Source organism: Elaeis guineensis, chromosome 1 (genome assembly GCF_000442705.2).
Source record: "Elaeis guineensis isolate ETL-2024a chromosome 1, EG11, whole genome shotgun sequence".
In the NCBI taxonomy this organism is placed as follows: domain Eukaryota; kingdom Viridiplantae; phylum Streptophyta; class Magnoliopsida; order Arecales; family Arecaceae; genus Elaeis; species Elaeis guineensis.
Window position 1 is genome coordinate 175,786,708 of NC_025993.2, and position 18,618 is coordinate 175,805,325.

General features: G+C 38.0%; 1 protein-coding gene across 4 annotated transcripts; it reads right to left on the reverse strand.

Annotated features, from left to right (window-relative positions):
• Positions 1–18: 18 nt before the first annotated feature.
• On the reverse strand, positions 19–15,459 carry LOC105039764 (serine/threonine-protein kinase CTR1). 4 transcript variants are annotated; one of them, XM_010916022.4, is made up of 15 exons: positions 14,702–15,459; positions 13,023–13,321; positions 12,794–12,938; positions 9,731–9,846; positions 8,969–9,177; positions 7,838–8,137; positions 7,661–7,701; positions 6,523–6,591; positions 3,327–3,427; positions 3,144–3,228; positions 2,966–3,064; positions 2,786–2,854; positions 1,537–1,668; positions 1,323–1,417; positions 19–401 (listed from the first exon to the last, which is right to left on the reverse strand). In XM_010916022.4, exons 1-15 carry the CDS (start codon positions 15,323–15,325, stop codon positions 320–322), a joined length of 2,466 nt encoding a protein of 821 aa, XP_010914324.1. In that variant the 5' UTR covers positions 15,326–15,459; the 3' UTR covers positions 19–319. The 4 variants fall into 4 exon arrangements, with proteins under 4 accessions (XP_010914324.1, XP_010914323.1, XP_010914327.1 ...); XM_010916021.4 differs by having other exon boundaries at positions 7,838–8,152; XM_010916025.4 differs by lacking the exon at positions 7,838–8,137.
• Positions 15,460–18,618: the final 3,159 nt, after the last annotated feature.

Genomic DNA, 18,618 nt, shown 5'->3' on the forward strand with positions numbered 1-18,618 from the left:
AATATGATGTGCTAGACATTCTTTAACGGGAACACTGGATAAACCTTTGTTTTTATGATAATATAATGCGATCCATTCAAATATAACATCGACTGATATTACATTGGAGCCGGGAGAAAGGTCAAAAACGCAACTATGCCAGATTCGCCCCTGATATGTGCCCTTTTATTTGGCTATTTCAATATTTTGGAATATGTTAATGAAGAAGCTCTATGTAAGCTCGGTTATATCTATAACTGTTCTATCCATAAACATTAGGAGCAGCCAAGACCAACCGACAGCGAAGAAGCTGCATGATGATTCCCCACGAGCAAACCATCTATGCTGATGGCATCGGTGACTTCAATAACTTCTTCAGCGTAGCCACAATGCTTGAAAAGGAGGGTCTCTGTCTTGGATCACTGCATAAGCAACAGATTAATAGTGTGATTTACACTCCAAAAGCAATATTGACAAGCATAAATTAAATTTTTGAGAAAAAGTAGATTTCGAGATTTGATATTTCTATTTAAGACGTACTAGAGAAATAAGAAGCCATACTAAAGCATGTCTTTTTCTTGTTTTTTTTCCCCTCCCAAACCAGATCAAACTATTTTATTGAATTTCAAAAGGTTTCAAAGAAATTCACCCCATAACCAGCCGTGATTTGATACCTTCAGTTCTTGACTGATTTGGTACTACGACACGAGCAGCTTAACTGGATTTCAAATATGTATCCAAAAATCCCCTCGAAGCTCCTGTAGATTTAATTTATAATCTCACCATTGAAGATGCTAAATGCTCCAGATGGGGCCTCATTACTATGCGCAGTACAAGTAATTTCTAAATTGAACACAAACATTTCAGCTCCGTTCATATGATAGAACATGATTTGTGGTACCAGGCACTCGGCTATCATTTTTGGCATGGTTTATGGTTCAGGTATGAAGCTTGGCTTCTTATTAGTTATGGTATACGTTATGGCATACAACTTTGAATGTTCCTACAGCAACAGTTTAGGATAACTGAACGGATAGCCATAGCCTTCAACAAGGGACAACGAAGAAAGATGGTTAATACTTAATAGTAATCCCTTTTAATGTTTATATTCATCATTGAGAAGAAGAAAGATGGGTGTGCTTGAGCGGCTGGCTGGTTCTTTAGAACTGGCTGATTCTTTACAAGCCTTTTTCAGTGGGAACAGCTATTGTCAGGTGGTCTTCATGTACAACCTATTCCGTCCATTTGCACAAATTTATAAGATCACAGAAATAGGTTGTTTTTGTTAAAACTATTTATATGTTTATAGCAAAATGATCAAATATAGTAGAAAGCATTCTTACTCAGCCCAGCATGATTCCACAAGAGCAGCTAACAGAGGACAAACGTTTTGAGGGATTGTGAGCCTTCTGTTCTGAAATGCGACTGCTCCAACTACCTGCATTTTAAGTATCAAATAAAAATAAAAATATCATATTGACGATGACAGGTATTGTTTGATGGGCAAACAACAAAGAAATATATAGGAATTATTATTACAATTACTCAATTAAATACCTGTGCTGGACTAAGACCACTCCAAGGTTGCTGCATTGTAAGAAGCTCCCATATGATCACTCCATAGCTGTAAACGTCAGATTTCTCATTTGATGGCTCTCCCCGGAGAAATTCTGGGGCCATCCATTCCGGCTGCAGGACAGAAATTTCATGCTGAGTATTTTTGTATAATGCCAGACAGAAGCACAACTTGCAGGAACATCATGCTATGCCAATCTTCTCATACTAAGATGAAGATTTTACAGAAAATCCGAATAAAGCTAACAAGAAGAAACTTGTATGTATATCCATAAGCACACTTACAAAGGAAGTCGAAAAACAAATCATTCAACTCATATATGGATTCATGTTCACATAATGTGATTAACATAGCCATGGAGACGTGACTTGACAACGCAACAGATAGCCCTTGTAACTCGTCTTTAACAAAAAGCAACAGATACCCAGCTCTCCAGAGGTTCAAAAAAAAAAAAAAAAAGAAAAAAGAAAAAGAATTCTCATGGCTTTCCTAAGCCACACAGCCATGTTGCTATGAGCCAAAAGGCCCACAAAAAAAAAAAAAATCAGAAGACGAGGAAAGGTAATATAAACAATAAACTCATATCTTTCCCATGAAATGTTAGATAAAACAAGTGAAGTTTTAAAGTTCGTTTTAAATACCGGTACCGGACCCCATATCGGTTGCCGGTCGGTATGGTATGATGCAGTACCGAACCGTACCGGCCCATACCGACAATAAAAAAATCCCACCCAACAGGCAAAAAAAAAGAAAAAAAAAATCAAGCCGTACTGGACCGATACCGAACTGAACGGTTCGGGCCGATACCGTACCAAACCAACCGATTCGGTCCGGTTCGAACCATTTTTCGAAAAACCGGCCTAAACCGAACCAATTTCCCACTGATACGGTATGGTACGGGGTGTACAGGCCGGTTCAGGCCAGTACGGAACACCATGGCTTAAACCTTCCAAGTCAACTAATGATCGAATCATTAAGCAAGATGCAGATGCAGAAAGCAAAGTAACATGCATATAAATTTTGAAAAATTCTGAAAAACTAATTAAAGAAATAAGAAAAATTAATACACAACAGAAAGCATCAATTGTAAGCTATTAGCCAAGATGCAAAAGATATTTTTTTTTCTTTCTTCATAGAAGAGGTGTGGAAGTGCATGAGGCAAATTTCAACACCAGTGCACAAGTCAAACTGTAAAATGTGGAATAGAATCAAAAGAATATAAATGCTAACCGTTCCAGCAACAGATTTTGAGGATATAAAAGTGTTTGGCTTGAATCTGGATAAACCAAAATCACATACCTGCATACATAACAGGATGATGAGGGGGGAAATTTTCCCTCAGAAGAATAAAAAGGAAGAAGAAGAGTCTCTTTCTTCTTGTTGGGTAGGGGGAAATTTTCCGGTGCTTACCTTCACTGACCAATTCTTGTCTACCAACAAATTAGGAGATTTAAGATCCCAATGAACGATAGGAGGATTGAGACAATGGAGATAATTGATGCCTTTGGCCTGGATTTGGAAAATGATTCAAATTTTAATGAAATTTATGCTTTTCACATCAGAGAAAATAAGGCACTGGTATACAAACCACATCTAGTGCCATACGCAATCGACGTCGCAGGTCCAAAATTTCTCCTGCAGCTGCTCTATTTATCAGACGGTAAAGACTTCCCCTGTTTCTCAAAGATATTAAAAAGACTACAGCTAAAGAATTAATTAAGGCAAAATAGTTTCTGTTTCCAAAATTTTAGACCATGTTAACCCAGGTTACCTTGGCAGATATTCCGTCACTATTGACAAATGAGGGTGCTTTGTGACAGCACCCATGAAAAGTACAACATTTGGATGTCGAACACGTTTCATTATTGCAACCTACAAGTGATCATGATACTTGCTTTAGGACAGAACCTAAGAAACTGGTGAACTACCTCGAATGAACATTGGTGATGAGTGCAAAGAGGAAAAAAGGTGTCATTATTCGTCAAAGAAGCTTCATGTTAATTATAAATGTCATCCAGACTGGATATACTCATTTTGATAGGGTTATCAGCAGATCATGTTAAAGCCTCTTTTGTATGTATGGCTGTATGATGTCCAATGTCTCATTTTCTAGTACTTGCAAATGCCATACTTGTGAATGACATAGCCCAAATGGTAGATTATAATAAAATGAAGTTTCCCTGTTTTAGGAAACTATGAAAACTGAATAAATATTATCATTTCTCTGCCGACTGAATTCAAAAGCTTAAGGTACTCAACAGGAAAAGTACTGAAGGTTACAAATCTATACTGATCTACAATGTAGGCATGATATCCCAATGTGTATAATTTTAAATAGTATATCACATCATAAAGTAAGTAATCACTGTAATTACAAAGAGGGCTCAGAATTGAACATAAAACAAGCAAATCATAAAATTATACTAAACATTAGGGTAAAATGCTCTATGTATGGGTATTTAATGCACTCTCGTTTTGGAAACACTGGCAACTGGAGACTTGACAGCATGTCACATAACACCTCTATATCTGTATATTGCTCCTCATTAACAGACCATCCTTGGACCTTATTAAACCACAACAACCTTCCACTGCAATTCTGAGCACCACATCCTAAGTATGCACAATCAACAAGCATCTCCTCAAAAAGTTGACAGCAATTACATTAATACAGGAATTCCACACACTGATAAATTTCAAGCCACAATGATTGTGACTGCTTCCTAGCTCCTAGCATGGTTGTAATAATGAGAAATGATGCAACGAGACATAGGTTCCGCCAAATGACTTGTTTTCTTCTATTTCCTTTTTTTTTTGTAGAGGAACTATGTAAAGATGAAATGATTGCTGGGCAACAGGTGAAACAATGCTATAACAAGTAATTTGGAATTTTTTTTCCCTTCACAATGATATAGCCTTAGGATATGCTTCTGGGTACAATAACCAAACTCATAGCAGACACCGAGGCCTAAGTTCAAACTAGACCTGAGCAAATGAGGCTCAGACTAATCTCGGGCAGGCCTAGGCAGGGATATTTGGTCCGTTGTGTCAAGTCAGGCTTAAATTTTTTGACCGAATCAATTTTTGGCCAGGCATGGGTTGGCAAAAACTTATTAACCCAGCCCAAACTCTCTTGAGGTTTTATATATATATATATATATATATGGAATATATATATGTAAATATTAAATATTATTTGTAGGTATCTCAAATCCTCTCCTTTCAGTTCTTCCAGGATTTTTATTTGTTGAATCCTTTCTTCACCATCTTACACTCATACCCAAGATTTGCCATACCGTGCCGAACCGGCCGGTACACCCCATCTCGTATCGGACCGGTGGGGAACCGGCATGATTCGGCCGGTAAAATCGGTACACCGGTGGTACCGAAGAAAAAAGAACGGAAAGTGAGAAAGAGAGAGAGAGGGGAGGGGAAGGAGGGAGGTGGGAGCCGTCGGAGGCCGGCGGTGGCCGGCTGCGGCCGTCGGAAGGCTTCTGAGCCCCGTATCGCCCGATAGGGCTCTCAAGAGAGCAAAAAAAAGAGAGAGCGCTCGGAAGGGGGGCGGGGAACCTACCAGACGGATGGTGCCTCCGTTGCGAGACTCCCAGTGGCCAGCGAGCCGACGGCCTGAGGGCGGTTGAGCGGGCGGAGCCCCTTTGCGGCTCCGTCCCCTTCTTCTTTTTCGAAACAGACGACGTCTGTTTTGATTTTTTTTTTTATTTTAAACTTATGAAGTCGGCAATTGGGTTGCCGACTTAAAAATTTTTTTAAAAAAAAATAAAAATCGTGAAGCCGACAAATCGTTTGCCGACTTCACTTAAAATCATGTTTTTTTAAAAAATTTGCGAAACAGGGGCGGTGCCCCTGTTTCACGCCTGCGGCGCCGCGCACGTGAACTGCGCCCTCCGACAGCCACGGCGGCCAGTCGGAGGCCATCCGGCGGCCCCGCCGGCTCCTTCCCCTCCCTTTTTTTTTTCTTCCTCTTTCTCTCTCTCTATTTCTCTCTATTTCTCTCTTTTTTTCTTCCGGTTCGGGTCGTCGGTTTGGTACGGTATGAAACCATACCGAACTGTACCGCCGGCCGGCCAAAACGGCCGGTGGTACCGGTTCAGCATACCTTGCTCATACCATTCCCCTATCCAAATCTTCATAACCAAAATTATTATGATTAAATCAGTTAAGAACAGAGGTACTGACCACTGGTGCTCACATTAGATCTGCTGTTCAACCATAGCATAGATATCGAAATCCATTAATGAATTTTCGGTTTTCCCATTTTAACATTATGGGTTTATACAAAACCTAAAATAGATTTTATTAAAACACTTGTTTTGCTGCTTCTCATAAACTTGGTTGTTCTTTTTTAAAGAAAAAAACCTGATAGGTCATAAAAACTGAAAAATAAGTCTGAGGAGAAACTGGTCTCCTGCTTTTCACAAAATCAAGTTTCATGAACATCAACTTTGATAAACTAATAGACAACCAAACAGCACCTTAATATGTAGCCAATTATGCATCAAACAACATTGTTGTTAGATGATACAGATTAATAATCTTGATATTTGAAAACCAATGAATAATAGCAAGATGTATCTCAGGATAGATTAATGATCTTGTTGATATGATGACATTTTGTACGAATAAACCTAATTAGTGAATGAGCTAAGCATCAGTTTTGTTGGCATGAATTCTTGAGCACAGAATTTGCAATTCAATTTATTATTCAGCAAAAACATTCACAAAAAGAGATCAAAAAAAGTACTGGAAGTCTGATTACATCTTATAATGCTAGAAGTGAAAATAGATTAACAAATTAAGAGCTCGTAAGTGGATATTAATGTCAGATGCTATTGGTTGACTAATTAATTTTGTACAGAATTCATCAGGATGTTACTATTTATGCATCACTAAATTTACTAAAAGATTCCATTTTTCAATTATTATATTCAGTATATGTACAGATGTACCTCTCTAAGAAACTCCTTCAGCTGATCTTCACCAAAATCTTGGTAGGTAAGAACCTTCACTGCAACATCCTGCATTTCATGCTTTTCATGAAACAGGTCCTCACATTGTATAGTGTTAATTTATGGAAGGATAAAGTAGAAACAAAATTTCAGCCAACAAAAGTTGCAGAAAAGCTGATGAAGAGAGAAAGACTTCTACATCCAAGCAAATTCTTTCACTCCACATCATATTTCCCAATTTTACATTTTCTGCTTGTTTTTTACCATACGGTAATTAGCTAACGCATATTATGGATGCAGATGACTTGTTTAGCGGGATTTGGAGTAGAGCTTGGTTGAATAAGTCTGTGGATGAGTAGTCCAATTAAAGCAGCTGTTTAAGTAAGTGGAATTCATTGAAGAATAGAAATGGTAATATAACATTTCACCACTCTTATACATACCATAAACTAAAAAGGGGGGGGAGGTGGTATTGGTAAAGTCTGGGCATTAACTTCTGTGGTGATGATAGTACTTGATTCATGACTTTATCTTTTCTGCTTTTAAATAAATCAGTGCAAGGTGAAGTAATAGATCCAACTGTCTGCATGTGTTTGATGTTTCAAATAGCAGCTGCATTTTACTGCATGGTTCCTAGGCGGTACATTGCTATTTAGGCAAGCACCTAGACAGATCATATTTAATAAATATGCAAAAATAAAATAAAATGACTAATACATAACAAAGTAAAAAAAAGAAATAAATCAGTAAAAGTTAAGATAAAAATTACAAAGGAGATGGAGGGCCAAATATCTGGGTTTGGGCTTATGCATGCTCATTGGGCAAATGTCATTCATCCCATTGACAGACAAGAGGCCTTCATTCTATGAGGGGCAGCCAGGAGGCCACATACGCAAGTGACTGCATAAGTAGCTACACAGACCACTTTCATAAAAAAATGATTTACTTGTTTCTTTGAAAATCGTAGAGGCAAAATTTGCATTATTATCTCAATTAGGGGAACACATTAGATTGCTTTCTGTATAAGTGCATAAAGCAATCCAGCAACATCTTTTGGATGTAAGCCCAAATAAACTTTAATTTAATAACTGACATATAAGTGACTTAAATCAGGAATACAGAAGTATAGAGTACTTACAGATCCATGCCATTCAGCGTGGTACACAGTTCCAAATGAACCTAAGGATGGAAAATATGCAAATAAGCATAAACTCATAGTATGAGTAGAAAATGAAGAATAATTATATTAACAAAATAACAGTCCTATAACAGAAAGTATATGCTTGTCCAATGCAATCTTTTATTAAAGAAGTACCAGCACCAATGCGCTCCTTCATTTCCAATTCATCCCAAGATATCTCAAGCCAGTCCATGGCAAGAGAAGGTTCAAGACTAAAGTATCTTGGTGTGGTGACTCTTGAAGGACTCTTGCTATTCTCACCCTTGCCTCCAGTTTCCTTACATTTCAGCCGTCTGGATACTTGTATTTCAGATGTGCCGTTCCAATTCTTTGTGAATTGACTACAGCTCGAAGCAATACCTTTCTGATAAGCTTCTTGAACAAAATCTTTGTTATCATCAACCTTGGTATTTCTGTGTATAGAGGTTCTTGCAACTGCGTCCAAGAAACCTAATATAATTTAGGTTAGATTCCTACTTGAAAGAAGCCGTGCTCTTAACCAATAGGCAAGGACCTAGACAACTAATGGCAAATAGTCCAAACTTCAAAGTTCAATTAGGTACACACTTGTCCATAAATATATGTAGTAGTAATAACAAGAAACCATGAACACAAGACACAAAGGCACCAAGGAAATAAGATTCAATAGAAATCAAGAACAAATATGATGATAAGCATAGAAGAAACAAAACTAGCTTAGCAATTGCAGCTTGGGCAGCTGAAGTGTTGCAACTCAGACAAGTCTCAACAGATAACGAGGTAAGCCAGTACTTAATTTTTGTTAAGTAGAACTGATCCGCCCATGAGAATCTTCTAGCATAGTTGAGAACCTTCTGGCCTACTTTAGTAGTTTGACTCTAGGTTAACCATATCAGATGTTATCATTGTTTGAGAACACCATGCACATATTTGGAAAGTCTATGGTAACATGATAACCAATAACCAAACAACTATATACAACCAAAAGCTACATAAATTCATTTTCTTGACAAAGGATTGGAAACTATTTAATAACATCTAACAATTTATTGAAAGGATAACTGATATCTTTAAGAAGAAAAATTCAACAATGCCTCATCCCTGGTAACAGACTAGAGAAAAGACCTGCTAAATGGGATTTTGGGTGCCCATAAAGCAAGGTAGTTTTGTGGGTTCAGGCCACTACTACCATTTTTATTGAACATACCCATTCGAGTGGTTATGTACCAACAGCATGTCAGTCAACTATCTCATGAGGTAGGAATATGGGGCAAAAAAAATTAGTACCTGAATAATGAGCATTTGCAACAAGGGCACCTGCATGCTCTTGGACTAGCATCTGATTCCAAGGAGTCTCAGTAGTACAATAATTTTGGCAACCTATCAAACGAGAAACTTGGAATGGCGAAGGCACAGATGAGAGTAAGTGCCCATTGATGGATGAATCTGGATCACGAACATTTCCTGGTTCGCCAACTAGATCTACCACATACTCCCTGTTAAATTTGTTTAAAAAAGAAAGAGAGAAATAGAGAATGAAAGGAATGAAAAAGAGATGCTATAAAATGTGTCAGAACTCATGGCATCTGACCTTAAAACATGAATCAGCTCCTAAGAAGACATTTATTCAGTATTGCTTGTTTAGGTATGTAGTATTTGTTGTGTTTTATGACTTATCTAAGTATATTAAACATGTTAATATTATTTGTCATGGGCATGGTCATGTTCATTTAGTAGTAGTTACAGTAATCTAGTTTGGTTATTAATCAAGAAGCATGGCTACAATTGTATAGCATATTACTTTAGGCTATGAGCTGTATGTGTTTGACAGCAACCAACTTTAAAATATGTGATGACCAAGGGTGCTAAGATCTGACAAATTACTACTGACCTATACTTCTGCTCAGAAACAACTCTAAGTGACTTACAAGTCAGAAATGGTTTCAGTAGTGTATCATGATTCATGAGTGCGAAATTGTCTACTAGAGGATTATGAAGTAAAACAAAAGAGTAAGAAAACTAAGTTTCAGAGAACTACAAGAGACTTACCGAAACGACTTTTTCCCATCATTGATTTTGATAAGACAAGAAGAAGAATGTGCTGAGGAGCAATATTTGCAACCTTGAGCTATCCGGCATGGCAAACCTATGTGGTCAGCCAGTTCCTGCTTATTTTAGGATAAAATGTAAGAGCTGATGGACTAATTACATTTGTAGTTCTTGCAAAAGGACAACTCTATAATCTATATTCATGATTCTTCTGCCCCAATCTTGGGAAAGGCAAATAAAGCCTTCATATAAAGATCATATAAATATAAATAATGCCCATATTTATGTTTTATAAAATGATTTTAATAGAAAATAATTATCAATAATGAATAACGTACTTCTGTAAATACTAAGAGATGAGAACTAACAGAGTAGTGGAAAATCCTCTTCACAGTTCTCAATGTGGAAGAAAGATACTCGACATGAATATCCCTGTTAATAAGAGAGAAATATTTCTTATGGTGACATCTTTCTTATCCTGCTGTCTGTGCCTTATTAACTCAAATATTAATGACGCCAAATTTTCAAGGTTTGAAAATTCTTACATATTTCCGAAGGAGCTATTAGGTGAGATATGAAATGACATTGGACAAATGAGATAGGACTTTAGTCTTGGAGTGTGGCAAACTTGGTGGAGTGGTATAATGCGATCAAGGAACAAAGATTCTCATGAAACTAGGGCAGCACAAGAACAATATGCCAAAGATGCTTGCACGAAAGTTGATATGAATTGTTTGGCTATTAGTGATGGTTCTGGAGTTCAATGACAAGGTTAGTGGTGTGATGGTTCTGGAGATAAATGACAACGCCTTGCCTGATCCTTCTTGCCCTTCTTTTTGTTCTTCCTTCAATGGTCTTAGTTTCCATTCTTTGCCTGAATTCAAGCTTTTACCTGTTTGATAACTTTGTGCAGTGTGCAGTGATAAAAAAAAAAAATACAGTTTAGATCAGGTCCTTATTTTTTAACACCATCATAGATTCCTTATCTATCATTTCTATTGACCATAGGTAAATCTCTAATTGTCATAATATAAAGCATCATATTACTAAAACATGGTCCAGGAAAACACATGCTCAACAACCCTCCATCTGTGTTGCAATTAACAAGATATCAAGGTCTTTACGTCAGATTGTTGTTGTATTTAATAAGTGAATAATCACCAAATAACTCTACATCTTACAACCAAATGGTAACTCCAAAAAATATCTCATGAATAATTTACATGCAGTCACATACCCACCAGCTTCTTCAAAGATATCCTGCTTGAGTGATTTTGAGGCTTTCCACAAAATAAGCTACTGTTGTTCAATAATTAAAATGGTAGCAGACCATGAGAGCTAAAGTTGAAAAAATCTTAGCAAATGAAGAGATGTTGTCCTATATTAACTGCCCCAACAACAAGAGAATGTTCATCCTCCGCAAACCCTAAAAGCATAAACCCCGATTACAACATTATCTGTAGTATATTACTAAAAAGGAAAGTTGATCCATTATTCACAAGAATAATACAGAAAATCAATCCTGGAAAGTTTGGATTAGGTACCTAGAATAATTCCCGTTCATTTATATATGTAGCCAAAGAGATCATGTAGCCAAAGAGATCATGTTGCTGCATATATACAGCAGAGGAGATACAATTGATAGAGAAGACCAATATCAAAGAATACCTAGCAGAAAGTTTCTATGTTGTCCCTGCTACATAAGATAACATATCTCATGTTTTTTGCATATGATTACGAAAATAATGTGGTCACCATGACTAATTTGATTCATATAAAATTGATATGCCAATGCGTATTAAGTCAATGATTACTTAATATATGGCCTTAGTAGATACCTAGGATTCTTTTGGCAATCTTTGTCCATTACATTGATATGCCATAGCTATGAAGTGAATAAGATGGCGAGTCTAGGTGCAAGAGCAATGTTGCTCCACTGTGATCAGGGTGTCATGAGTTTGAAACATGATAAAAGCCTCTCCATGTGTTGGGTAAGGCTCTGTAAATCTGACCCTCCTTGGACCCACAGTGGCAGAAGACTCATGGGCTGGGACTCCATTTATGTATGAAGCTAATAATTACATAATATACGACCTTGAAAGAGACTTAGGAGTTTTCAGCGAGCTTTGTAGATCCCATTGGTTATAAAGTAAAGTAGGTTTTCTGTTGAAGAAAGTTTCCATTAAGAAATCACAGAAAACCTAATTTAACAAAAAAATACAATATGACTAATCATCAACAAAGAAACAAGAGGAGATTAGGCAAACACGTCCCAAGAGACAAGCGAAATCTATTTATTCTCCCGTGCATGTCTTTTTAACATTACAGGCTACAAATGCCTTGCTCGCTCATCCTAGAGATAGGTTTGTTGAGACATGCATAATTGGTTTCAATAGATACATCTAATTTTGAATGTCCATTTGACATCTATGCCATGATTTCCTCTTCAAATTCCCAGCATCATTTAAACATAACATATCAGATTATCACACTTCTGGCAAAGCTTAGATATCTAATTTTGATAGTAAATATAATGATTTTGTACCAAAATATGAAATGTTGAGGGCCACCCGAAAGGAGAGTAAAAGAAGAGCTAGAAAATTAGAACAAGCTTTCTCAGAAACTAGTCTTACAAGATTTTCTGTCCAAAGCAGAGAAACAAAGGAGAACATTTTAGTCCTCCGAATAACCACAGCAGATGTACAGATCACCATATTTGTTATAAATCCAGAAATTTAGGGGAAAACTTTACAAAAACACGAGCTCTATAGGAGAAAAAAGGGGTTAACTATAAACTCAGAGGTATTTAAAACACGTGTTGATCAAATTTTCTCCATTCAAATATGAATGACAGTAGGTTTCTCCAGCCAACATGGATGGACACCAGCTCAGCCAATGTTACTTAAATATCTTGGCACGAATGCCGAGTCTCATTCCATCATAACTGTTTAACAGAACAACATTTGAAAGCACAGTATGGACAGATCTTCAACAAATATAGCAGCAGTAATATATCAGGACTGTATTGAAGGTAGCAGTGGTAGTATGTAAAGAATAGCATACCTTGAAAAGAATGGCACGGTGCCTACAAATGCCAAAACACAGGCTACTTATTGAGATAACAATGCACTGTTGATGTTTTCTCAACTGTTTAGTATGTCTTTTCCATTGCCTATAGAGGTCTCCTTGCTCTGTTTTGAATGCACCCCTTCAAACTCCCAAAATACACTCGAATTAAACAACCAATAATAAGATGCCCTAGTAATCTGCAACTAAATAATCACGGACATACCCCATAGAGTCTGAAACAAGTCTGGCAAGCTTTTTTACAAGCTCTAAGGTGATTCCGGATGCATAATACAGCTCTAGAGCCCTATTTTCAAGTTTCATGAGGCCAGAATCACCATGTCTGTCAACAAGAACAACTTCCAATGATGAGTCAGTAGGATCAACAGCTTTAAGTGCCATCAACAAGGGCATTCTCCTTCCTTCCTCTGATTCATTGCACATGGCCCACAAGTGTGGATCCATTCCCAAGATGTTATAAAACCCATCAGATATCTTATCAGAAAATGACAAGCAACCATTTACCTGCACAAACAATTGACAGTAAATTACCTAACGACTTTAAATTGTTCAGCTATCTTGATCGAAATACATATAAATGAATGTGTTGAAACAACATCCTTCTCTTAAGAAGCCAACTTAATTTGCTGGGACAAATGAAACTTCCAATCTGAATAACTCAATTTCTACTTCTAATGGATAAACACAAATATACCTGCTTCTCTGTCAAATGCTTTTTTGAGGTATATAAGCAAAATCTGCAAATTTTCTTGTCTGCAGTTGACTTATTCAAGAAAACTCCTTGTTTTTCTATGTATGCCTTTAACACGTATAGCTCTCACATGAACCCATCATTTTTAAAGTTAGTTCTTCAGAAACTTCGTATTAGTTCACTATGAAGGGTGCAAAGTCATTGACTATCCATCAAAATCATTCAGGAAGGACCGTAAAATGTTGCCACATTAATGATACAAAAAAGCTTGCCATCTCAAAACTTTATACGAGACACTTCCAATTGGCACAGATTCTACTGTTATACCTCATTAAATTCTTATAAAAAGTACATGGATCATAACAGAGAAAAGGAGAAAAGCTTCAACACAAACCAGAAAAAGATAAGTTTAACTCAACATGATTTCTATGTTCAATAAGAAATCTTGAATTCCTTAAGGAAGAAAAAAAAATAGATAACACCATTTAAAATGCTGCTCTCCAAAAGCTCTTATAACAGTATCAATATAATCACAAGGATTTGGATATCTGCACTCCTGTTGCTCATAAAGAAAGGGTTAAGAACAAAACCTTTTTAAAAAAATGCAACCTAAACCAAAAATGGATGTTAACTAAATTCATATTAACCTAAATCTTGCAAAAAGGACCCATCCAATGACTGTATTTTGGGAGATTCTTGAGCAAAGAATTAGGCTTACAAAATAGAATTCCTTTTTCAATATTTTTACTAAAAATTCCTTTTTCAATATGACAAACAAATTAAGTCAAAATATGGGTATTAACAAATTTCAATTTGGCCCGCATTTTGGAAAAATGAAACATTCTTAATGTATCGAACTAATCCAACCCTCTTTCCAATACAAGTTGTTATGAACAAAGTATTTTCCTTTTGCTCAAATGATCTAATTTTGGCTTTACTTTTAGGAACAGAATACATGTCTAAGGAAGGTAAGACACGTGTCCAGCTCAGCACAAGCAAAACAAAATCAGACATTACTCCAGTCCGCATATTCTGTTTCCACCTGGAAAGCTTAACAAGCAAAAACACATTTGTCCCTAAAATTAGCCATTTCTTTATCACAATTCCAACTAACAGTCTGCTTTCTGAAACCAAACATGGATGTCAGAAGGTGAGCAGTCCAATTTTGACATCATATGAGAAACAAAACATACCCAGAGACGATATGACACGGTGTCCGAATCTGACGAGACTCCGCAAATCTCCTGCGCGCTCTCCTGAAGCAGATGCGGCTGGTCTGCCAAGAACGCCTGCGACGTCAGCCGAGTAGCAAGCGAGAGCTGCAAATAGTAGCTCTCCCTCGCCCTCTGCGCCCAATTCCGATCACCAGGCTCGTCCTTCAACTCCCCACCATCCACCATGAAGTTGCTTCCATCCCCCGTCGTCGTCGTTCCCGATAGCACGTTCCCATCCACCGTGAACAAGCTCCCACCAAAGCTACTACTCCCACCATCACTCGACAGCCGCTGCAGCGGGAGCGGCACCGGGTCGTGGTCATCGATCATGTCCACCGCCGCGGGAACGGTCAGTTCCCATCCGCCATCGGGTTGGAGAAAGGGGAGGCGGGCCTCGTCGGCGGTCGGCCGCGGGCGGGCGGGAGGGAAGAACCGGCGTGCCTTGGAGACGGCCAGCGGCAGACGATGGCGGGGGGACAAGACGGGGGGATCGGATCCGGTAGGCGGATATCGATCTGATTGGGAGGGGGTGACGTGATCAGAAAGCAACAGGGGACCGGAGGGATCGGGGGGGCACGGGGGCAGCCATCGGGGGTGGGGCATTCTCACGGGCGGCTTCACGGGTGTCACGGGACGAGCTCCACGGCATCTCCAGTACTCCAAAACCCTAGCTCTTCGATCGCAAAACAAAGGAAAAAAAGTTAAAGATTTTTTTTCCTTTTTTTTTTGGGGGGGGTGAGGCGGTGGAGGGGGTGGAGCGAGAGAGAGAGAGAGAGAGCGGAGGGGGCAGAGGAGGGAGGGAGACGGGTGTTTAAGAGGCGGTGGAAGGCGGAGTAAAGGTGGGAAGGGCGGCAGGACGGTGACGGGATCGCAAAGACACAGAAGAGAAGTCAGAAGGAAAGGGGTGGAGCGGTGATGGGACTCCTGGGTGCTGGAGGCCGACGGGTCAAGCGAGAGAGGGGGAGGAGGGAGGAAGAATTGAAAAAAAAATAAGCGGGAAAAACTAATGTGCGCCTACTGCGCACGGAGGTGAGGCGATTAGAATGGTGACACGCGGCTGTTAGAGGGTCTTGGTGGTGACACGTTAGGGGGAGACAGTGGGCAAGGCAAACGTGCGCCGCGGGCCACCAATCGGACTCGCTTGCAGCGCCACCACATTTATTCGCGGCGGTCTTCCATGTTCGCCATTCCAAGAACGGTTTCAGTTAAGGAACGGTCCGCATAAATAACTACATGCGAGAATCTCCACACTGCCTCCGTCACAATGGCTGATATTTCTGAACACTCTCAACAAGGAAATAGTAGAATTTGATGCTCTCCAACAACTACCTAAATAATGAACGTGACGATTATAACATTGTCATACAGTAGCTACAAGTCACTATCTTGTGATTTCATTATCTAAAGGAATTTGATAATGCTTTAAATTATTGACAAATTAAGTTTTTTAAGAATTATGGATATATTAAGTTTATATCAAGCCATACAAGTCATGCCATATTAGATTTAAGTAGCATTTATTAAAATAGATTAATGTTATATGTTGCTGTCAATAAACAATTAAAGCTAACAAAGATTTATGGCTCTATATGATTCTTTATTATATACATATCGATCATTTGCTATATATTAATAGCTGGCACCAACTTATATATGATTTATTGATGATATGACAAATTTGAGCTTCTATAATTGAAGCTTTATTGGACGTTTGTATAGAAAAACTTTTGGTAGAAAGGAGAGATGCTTATCATATTACATGTTGCTATCAATAAACAGTTAATCCAACAAAGATCTATATATTTATATAGTTCTTTATTATATTCATATCTATCACTTGCTATACATTAACAGCCACCAATTTATATATTAATGAAATAAAAATTTTGACTTTCTACAATATAAGTTTTATATGGACATTTGCATAAAATAATTTTTGATAATACAGAAAGATGCTTCTAACAATACGTATTGCTATCAACAAGCAGTTAACCTAACAAAGATCCATATTCCTATATAATTCTTTATTATATACATATCTACCGCTTGCTACGTATTAACAGCCTGTACCAACTTATATATGATTTATTAATGGCATGATAAATTTGAGCTTCTACAGCGGGAGCTTTATGCGGATGTTTGTATAGAGCAAATTTTGGTAGCAAAGAGAGATACCTATAATATTTTATGGCATTTCTTTTGACTGCTTCTGTGAATGGATCCTCGTGGGGAGCATGTGAAGACCGTTAGGTCGAGCTGGGAAGGCAGCCGCTTTTTGGAGCTTTTGCTAAAAAGGGAAGTATAAACTGTACTTCTATGTCCACAATACCTGTAGCACACATCTTGTGAAATGAAGATCTTTTTTGTCTTCTTTCCTTTGGTGATACAACTCTTTGTTTTTATCAAATCCATACCCAAATCCCTACTTATAATCAAAGAAAGCTCCAGGGAAACTCTTATCTTGAGCAATGTAACTTCCATGAGATCGTATAATTCAGAGCTAATATTGCAGTTTTGCTTCGCATTATACCATTTATCCAAATATTTCATCACAATCATGCACTGAATTCAACCTAGACATGTCAACATCTATTTTGCTTTGCAGATTTCTTAGAGCAACCACTTCTAATAATTGAGCATTTGCAACATGAGAAGTGTCCACTTTCACATGAATTGGATGGCCAACTTCATCCATTTAAATAAAACCATGTCTACCATCTCACCTTCTTCACTGGAAGAACTTTAGCATTTAAGTTTTAAAATTCTAGTACACCTTGACAGTAGGAAGTTCCTAATATGAGGATTGCATGGAAATTGTACTTGACAAAACAATTAAGTGCCATGATGATTGCAACTGCATTTAAAGTTTTAACAGCCACCATAATTCCGGGCCATGATTCTTGTATCTATTTTCTTCTTCTTTACATTTTTGTGTGTGTGTGTGTGGGTGTGTGGGTGTGTTTAGTAGTTATATCTTTTTTTTTTTTTGGGTAAACTAGTAGTTATACATCTGTATGAGTTATGATTTCCTTGATATCTTTGAGTCCTTTATATCAACCCTGCCTCCTTTTATTTTAATGGACATGTCCACCTACCTTTCATGCGTCCAGTGATAGCAAGCAATTCGTGATTTCTAGTCCTTTTCACCGACATGGAATGCATCTCTGTAAAGTACAAAAAGGAAAGTGAGAGATTGGTTGTTAGTCATGTATGTTGCAAGGGGAAGGAGCCTGGATCCAAGAAAGATTTGCCTCTTCCATTAGGGAAATGCCTGCAACAGTGCCCCATGTAGATCTGGATCATTCTTTCTTCCCCACAACACTTATTTTAGTAGCTACACAAATAAATAATCTTCAGCTTGGCTTGTAGCCTAAGCCAATGGCCTGGAACCCAACCCAATACAACAATCATGGAAAAAGCAATAGATAAAAACTAATAAACAACTAGCATGATTGCAAAGACTTGTTAAAGGATTGGTCCAAAGGCCTCGAATCCGCTCGAAGGAGTGTGCCTAAAAGAAGCCAAATATCTTAAGAAAGTGGTGGCCAATTCCAACATTCTAAGCCTCATATGCTTGTTTTTATGCAACATGATGGTGAAATGGCAATTATTTAGTCAGCATATGCTAAGTGATAACGAAGAGTGGAAGACCAAGTGCATTTTCTACACAGTTGCTAATGATTCTTACGTCTTTTTGAGTTAAAGATTATGCCATGCATGAGGCGCATTCTGCCTCCAGTCGTTTCAACGATCAGTGGCAATGTTTGCAATGCACCAAGTACAATAATATGCAAGGTAACATGCTTGTCGATCGATGCTTTTCCGGCAAGTGGATCATGCTTATTACATGTATGTTTTCTATTACGTAAGTAAAGTTGATTGATCTATTCAACTTC

What these genes read in the sequence shown, in the direction of transcription:
- LOC105039764 (XM_010916021.4), bottom strand. Translation starts at nt 15,325, where the DNA reads ATGCCCCACCCCCGATGGCTGCCCCCGTGCCCCCCCGATCCCTCCGGT. An exon ending in TGCGTATGGCACTAGATGTG is followed by an intron (nt 3,065 to 3,143) that starts GTTTGTATACCA and finishes TTCCAAATCCAG; the next exon opens with GCCAAAGGCATCAATTATCT. An exon ending in ACAAGAATTGGTCAGTGAAG is followed by an intron (nt 2,855 to 2,965) that starts GTAAGCACCGGA and finishes TTATGTATGCAG; the next exon opens with GTATGTGATTTTGGTTTATC.